This window comes from Falco naumanni, chromosome 4 (genome assembly GCF_017639655.2).
Source record: "Falco naumanni isolate bFalNau1 chromosome 4, bFalNau1.pat, whole genome shotgun sequence".
Classification (NCBI taxonomy): domain Eukaryota; kingdom Metazoa; phylum Chordata; class Aves; order Falconiformes; family Falconidae; genus Falco; species Falco naumanni.
Window position 1 is genome coordinate 47,013,205 of NC_054057.1, and position 7,475 is coordinate 47,020,679.

Genomic DNA, 7,475 nt, shown 5'->3' on the forward strand with positions numbered 1-7,475 from the left:
TTAATATTTAAGCGCTTATTAATTTTAAGTGCTAAACCTTTCAATAGAATGTAACCTAAATTGCACATTTCTAGATCGCAGACTGAATTTCTAATAAACTAAAGTATATTAGGAAATCAAAATGTACTTAGCTGCAAAACTAAAAAATCTTGTGATATGTTTTATTGCATTAATCTTTTGTTGTAGCCAATATTTGGTACACGGAATGTGAATTTTGTAAGTAGACACTGAAATTTCAAACCACAGAGGTTGTTGACAAATTCCTGTTGCTGAAATAATTTTCTGTTATTCTGGTCCTAAGTTTTTTGGCACAAATACAATCCCTCTCAAGTTAAAAAGAGCAATTTTCAGTATAAGTGAAACAGCAGCTGAGTAATTTCACATAGCCTAGGAGATCAGCATTTCAGCATAGACCAAATAACGGTAAAGTCATCACCATCACATACTGCAAAGACAATGCAAACAACCTTGTTTAGAGACTTCCTTCCACCCACTACCATCTCCTTACTGCACTGGGCCCCTTTCAGGGAAAGGAATAATGCAGGGGGGGGGAAGCGGACAATGAATATTGAGAAGGGAGCAACGGAGGGAGGGAGTCAATCTCTTCCCTGGACCCAGTTCAGCTCAGTCTAGCACTGTTTAGCACAACACCATGCCTTGTTCTTTAAATAATTGTATGCTGTACACCATTTTACCGCTGTCAAAGAGCATGTTGGTTTTACAGCATTGAAAAAACGTATTCTAGTGAGGAACAAAAAGGAATTGACACTGAAATATGCTTGATTTAATTTCCTAATCTCTATCTAAGAGGCAGAGACAGACATTTTAAAGCATTAGCACTGTCCCACAGAATGAAAGCAAAACCTGTATCAAGAAGACATGGGGAAGTGAACCATTGCCTGAGTACAAATAATTAAAAATTAAAGAATGGGAAGTCAGCGTGTGAACATATGGTGTGAATATGAGCTGCAGCTCCAGCACCACAGTAAAAACTCATTTTAACGAAAAGTCAGTTTAGTTTTATGAGCATAGGGTTTTCCTGCATTATCACTCAGCTACGGTACTAAAATGCTGATACATAAGAGATTATAAAAAGCAACAAAAAAGCAACTAAGCACCACACTGCATCATTAAAAAACTCAGTTTTAAAGGAAATCAGTAACTGTAATAAGTAATAACCGTATAACTGTAATAAGTGATCTGAGTAATCCATTTATTAAACAATAGGAACAAAGATGCGCACGATAAAATTTAATGATTGAGGACAGTTGCTCCCTTTCTCCAAGTCCAACACTCTAACCTCATGGTCTGTTCCTGACGACACCAAGCATCATTTTACAGGACCAAATCCTGTAAAATCCTGAATACTCACATGAAATGCCAAACACCAATGACTACTGAGTTTAATCTTTCTGACATGCAGAGAAAACCTTGACTGGTAGCATTAATGAACAGTAACTCTCTCTTGCAGTTGTCAGAAGGGAATGAAACTCTGTGATACTCCAGAAATTTTAAAATAACGAATCACTAAAATATTTTCTTCATGAAACAAGTAGGCTGAATTTAGACGGCATGTTGAAGAGGGGCTTGATCTGACCACGTGTTGCCTTGTGCAAGCTATGTGGTATACAGACTTGGGGGAAAGTGGAGAACAGCTGCTGGGAGGCTCTGACTCCCCTTCTCACTCTTGGAAATAGGTGGCCAAAGGTAATTGCCCTGGTTTCGGCTGGGATAGAAGACAGGACCGGGACAGGAATGCAAGGACAGAGAAGCAAAGAAAGCCTCAGCTATCCCCTTCCTCCTCTCAGGGCATTACTTGGAGAGCAGGAGGAGGGGAAAGAAGAGCTACTGGCTATAAATCAGCAGCAAATGGAGAAAGATGGAAACACCACTGTCAGTCCTGCAGTCCACTGGCCCTTAACGGGTGAGAGTAAACACTGGACTAATTCTACATTAAGAAGATTTGGCAATTTATAAACTGCCTGCTTCGGCCATCAGCTGTTTGTAGCGGTGGGGGTACAACACGAAAAGGAACTAGTTTTTATAACTCTAGAGACTTACTCAAAACAGCAAGCAGTCCAACAAACATGCAATGGCACCCCACCCTAACGGCACCCCCATAACCTGCCTTATCACCATCACCCACTTGCACTCTCATCAGGCAGATAGAATTCAAATATACTTCATAAAGCTCAAAAAGTTGCAAAGATCTTTTTAAACATCGCAGCGCCACCCCCACCACCCACCCCCACCCGCTCCCCACACGGTCCGCAGCCCGTGGGCAGCGGCGGGGAGCAGCCCGGCCCGGCGGGGGACCTGCGGGCGCGGGGCGGCGGCCGGCCGGCAGGTGGCGCCGTGGTGCTCCGGAGCGCGGCGCCCGCACTTACTTGCAGTCACGGTCCTCCAGGTCGAAGTGAGGGTTGAAGTTGATCAGGATCCTCTGGTAGGGCTCCGGGGCCTGGATCAGCCACTCGCATTTTTGGCTGGGGTGGTAGGACTGAGGGTAGCCGGGAGAGGTGAGGTATCCGGGGTTTAATATTTTAATCGTGTCGCCGCACTTGTCTGCAGAGAAAGAAAACAGGCTTTTCTCAGTGCCCCCACAGCAAGCGCCCCGTTTCAGCCTGCAGCAGCAAACCAGCCGACTGCCCTGGGAATGCTCTGTGTGTGTGTGCACGTGTGTGTGCAGCCTTCTTCAGGCAAACTTTTGCTGCATCCTTGTGCATTTTACACAAAGGCATCTCTGCCACACTTTACCAGAGGGAAGAGGCCTGCCTCTCCATGCCCACCCTTCAGTCCAGCAGCTGGAGAAGCAACAGAAGATACTCCATTTCTAAACAGCATCCTTTTAAAAATCCTCCCGTCCTGAGCAAACAGTGCCCCTTACAGTGTTAAAACCTTGCATTCTCACAAAAAACGTTTATGGTAGCTCAGAAGGGTGTCTGAGACACGATTATCTCCAAAAAAGTATAATCTTCTTAAGTATGAAGTTTTAAGGAAAGCTGGGAGGTGAGCTATAAAGATGCCATTTGACCCCCTGCCCAGCTACGGGATAAGCCTGGCCTGTGTCACTGACCACTGGGATTGTCTTTGTGGATCCCAGCTCATTTGCAGCAGACCCTCCTTTTGTTTTATCAGTCCATAAATCTAGGCAGGTTGAAGCTATCTGTGCTCTTTAAACCCAGGGTAGCAGAGAACAAAGTGGTTTTAGTGAAGCAGAAATCATCCACTATTTATTCCTTCAAGAAAGTTTGTTCATGCTCAGAGACTGCATCTAAGTAACAGAGCAGAACAATATCCTTTCCTCTTCCCCGAGTCCCTTCCTCCTCCCAACAACAAAGAATCATTTCTAATGGCAAAATAGTTGCAAAAGTTTCCAGAATCACCAAGTGTGATGCAAAATGTGGTATGCTGTATCTTGCCCCTTTGGCCAGCATTGTCAGGGCTGCATTTTAAGGTTTATAGGAAAAATAAAAAGGGACAAGAAATTCAGCCTACATGGTAACTCACTTCACTGTCCAGTGCAGGTTTGTGTTATCACTTTTTTTACTACTATGGATTTCTTTCTGTAGACCTTTAGGGAGGAGAAAACTTCTTCCACACATGGATTTTTTAATTTTGAGCAATAAAATATGACAGTAAACTACAGACAGGAAGAACGTCCACACTAAAAAGCAAGACTATATATCACTGTGTCCCAGGAATGGTATATACAGGCTGCAGTGCTGTGTCTAATACATTCCCTGTGAAAGCAAAATGGCATTTCTTGCTCTCAGCGTGTATTTATAAATGTACGGGATTTTATTGTGGGAAAAACAGGTCAAATGGAAATGAATGAGGAAGTGCACATCAAAAATGCATAAAGCTACACTCTTTAGAGAAATTATTTGCCATAAATTAGGAGGGAAGGGGATGATAGGCACTCAGCTGTATGGTCAAAACCCAGATATTGCTAAGCATGTTGCTGGGAAAGGCTATCTTATTATTTTTTTTTTGCTTTGCCTTTGCAAAACAGGCTATTTTGCTCTGACCAGAACAAAAGGCATTGCAGCTCAAGGCTTAAAAGCTGTCACTGGTGATTTTGCTAATCTGCTGTCTGGGGCTCTCAGGGAATCTTGCTTTTTCCTCCCTGTGTAAGCACACTCGGAAAGTGATCCTGTCTCATTAAGCCCACTCCAGCCCTGCAAACAACATGGCAGAGTCTGGCATCTGTTAAATGCCTGAAATAAAGCAGTGCTCCTTCCAGTCACTTGACAGAGTCACTTCAGAGGACGCTGAGGTGGACTCACTACCACCAGCGCTCCTTAATCTGCGACTTCTGGGAAAGTGACAGTGTAATAAGATAATGCGGTCTGCTAGACTCCCTGGCTCTGCGCAATCTCTCTCACACTTGATTAAGAAGAGCAGTTTCTAATGACTTTGGACCATTAGTTCTAAATAAGGTTAATGAATTAATTTAGCAGACACTAGTACTGCATGTAGGTGAAGGTAGCATTAGTAGGTCTGGTAGGTTACAGAGGAGGTTAATGGCCTTGGTGACTCCAACAGGGCCACCACATTAACCGCTTATGCTGGAGGCTTCTGCCGAGCGACCCACCCTGCTCCCCTTCTTTAAATGGGGAGAAATGATCAACAAGAGCATTGGATTCCCCCACCCCCCACCCCAACGCTGAGGGTGCAGGATGAGGAGCAGACCTGGTTTATGTGGGTGCCAGGGAGGCAGCTGCCCGCACCCCTCACCTGGGCTGGGGGGGGGGGCGAAGTGCACCTCTCGGGCATCCCCAAGCCAGGCTAAGTGCACACCTCTAGTGCCTTCTCTCCTGCACCACAGCACTAGAGGAGGCAGCTCATCCCGATTAAATTAAGCAGCCTTCTCAAAACATATTGGGAAAGAGATTAACTTCCATCATAAACCACACAATTTTAATACTCTCTTTCACGACACTCAACTTCCAGTCCCTTATTAAAACAATATACCAGCGTAAGTAGAGGGTGTTCTCTTTTTTTTTTTTTTAATTACTTTGATTGAAAACCCAGTGAGGCAAAAGTAAATATTTGATAATTAGTTAATAATAATTGCTCAGGATTTGTCAGGATAGGAAAACTCACACGAGCTACTTCACGTGTGAGAGTTAAACATCAAGTAGTCCCACAATTAGACCATCTTTAAAAATGCATCATGCAGTGAAATATTCACAGCGCTCTGGTATTGTTCGCGGAAGGAGGAGCACGCTGCTTTTAATTAGTTATGTTTTCAAGGGCTACCTGATAGTAAACTAGCTACATCAGCCATTCAGTTATGGGATTTCTTCTCTTGGAAGGGAGTCTTGAGCCTTCACAGAAAAGCTCAGCTTCTCTCTTGGCACCGTGCAAGTTGCACGTAAACGGCAGACTTGGGAAAGGGGTAGTCTAGAGAGCTCTCCGTTTGAAGACTACTCGCAGGTATACACACAGCTAGTAAAAAGCACTATAATATGAAATTTTACGCACTGGAAAAAGAAAGGAGGGGGAGATAAAGCCTTCCCTTTAAAGTGTTCATTATCCTTCAGATATCGGAGGCGAGACTTATTTAATTGCCTATGGGAGGAAACATTATTACGATAATTGGCTGTCCTGATCTAGCGAGAACGAGCAGCCTGCTTTATATAACAACGCCGAGGAGCAGGAAAGGCAGCCGGGCGGCAGCGCCGGGCGGTCGATCCCCCGGGCCGGGCCGCGCCGCCTCCCTCCGGCGGGAAGTTCCCCCGGCCGGGCTCAGGCGGTGCCGCCCCCCCCGGCCCGCACGGGCAGCCCCGCAGCCCGGCCCGCAGCTGCCTGTCCACGCTGAGCCTCCACGGTCCCCCCGGCACTTACCGCTTCGCAGAGCCCTGGCGAGGGTGAAGGTGAGGGCTGCACAGCGCAGGAGAAGTCCCCAATCCATTTTCCCTTCTGACAGCAGGGAAAGGAGGGAAAAAAAAATAAAAACCGCCCTCCACGCACAACTCTTCCTAGGTCTTAAATCCTCCAGCCGGAATCAAGAGCAGAAAGCACGGTCCGCAGGGGCAGTCCCGGGGGCAGAGGGAGGCTGGCTTCTTTCTGTGCCTCAAGTCGCCCGCATCCTGTCATTTAGCTCCGTCTCCCTCTCCCTTTCCCCACACTTGTTCCTTCTCCAGGCGCCGCTGCCCCTACCATTCCCAGCGAGACTAGAAAGCCAAATGAAAACGAGGGGGGAAAAAAAGAACAAAACCAAAAAAACAAAAACCAAACCACAAAACCAACCAAAAGCCAACAAACACACAAACAAGACAGACAAAAATCCTGGCGGCTGCTGGCACCTCGGGAGCGCTCTGCCGGGGCAGGCTGAGGGAGACGGGGCGTGCGTGCTCTGCGGAGAGGAGAGAAGGGAGGGAAAGCGGCCGTGAGCGGGGACCAGCCGGGCGCCGGAGTTTGGCAAACTGCGTCCCCTCCCGCCTGCCCCGCTCTGCCGCGGCTCCCGCAGGGCCGGCAGCCCCGGGGCGGTGGTGCCCGGCGGTGCCCGGCGCCCCGCACTCACCTGCCCCGGCGGGAGGCGAGCGAGCGCGCTGCCGCCGCAGGGACTCCCGGCCGGCCGGGGAAGGGGGAAGCGGCCGGGCGGCTCCTGCTCGCAGCCTGAGGAAGAGGAGCGCAACTCAGAGGCAATAAGAGAGGCCGAGGAGCCGCCGTCTCCCAAGCCCTAGTCCCCTCCCCCTCCCCGCCCTCCTCCTCCTCCTCCTCCTCAGCCCCCCAAGACATCGGCAGCGCGGAAGAACCAACAAACAATCGCGGCAAGCCCCAGCCCTGACACCCAGCCGAGGCGGGGGCTGGCTCGGGGCGGGGGGTGGGGGGTGCGGAGTGGGAGAGGGCGGCGAGAGGCGGCCTCCCCCGCCGCGGCAGGTAGAGCCGCTCAGGCGGAGGCACCCACCTGCGCCCCGCCGCCCCCGCAGGCTGCTGCGGCCCAGCGACCCCTGCCCCGCCGTGCCCTGCCCTGCCGCTCCCATCGCCCCGGCACGCACACGCACCCCTGCCCCCCCGGCCCGCTCCCCCCGCGGGCACCCACTGCCAGCCTCCGCCGGGCTCCCCCTCCGCCGCCCGCCCGAACACTCTCTGTTTGTTTCGTGCGAGTGTGCAGCCGAGCACCTGGCCCCACGCGTGTCCCTCGGAGTCCCTGCTGCCCCCCAGTGGGACACTGCCACCCCCCGTGATCCTAGGGGCTGCTGGCTGCGCTAGCGTGGGGTGAGCTGTGAGGACCCCGGGGAGAACTGACGGGGACCCGTAAGTGACAGGCTCTCCCGGACCCACCGCCTTCGTCCCCTTTGCCTTTCTGCTGCTCTGATGGGTCTCCCTGAGCCCTCTTCTTCCTGACACTTCCCACCTCCCTTCTTGCCAACCCTGGCTGTCATTCCCACCTCTCTCAGCTTCCCTTGCGGCTTTGCCCCCCCTCCCGAGTCTGTCTGTCTCTTATGAAGCCTCTTGAGGGGCTG

At 50.0% G+C, this 7,475-nt stretch overlaps 1 protein-coding gene across 1 annotated transcript in view; it reads right to left on the reverse strand.

Annotated features, from left to right (window-relative positions):
- NRP1 (neuropilin 1) overlaps positions 1-6,670 on the reverse strand; it is a 114,679-nt gene extending 108,009 nt beyond the window's left edge. Inside the window, 3 exon segments of the mRNA XM_040591116.1 lie at positions 2,388-2,562; positions 5,851-6,361; positions 6,530-6,670. Of these exon segments, the coding sequence (XP_040447050.1) occupies positions 2,388-2,562; positions 5,851-5,917 (242 nt within the window). The 5' untranslated portion in view covers positions 5,918-6,361; positions 6,530-6,670.
- Positions 6,671-7,475: the final 805 nt, after the last annotated feature.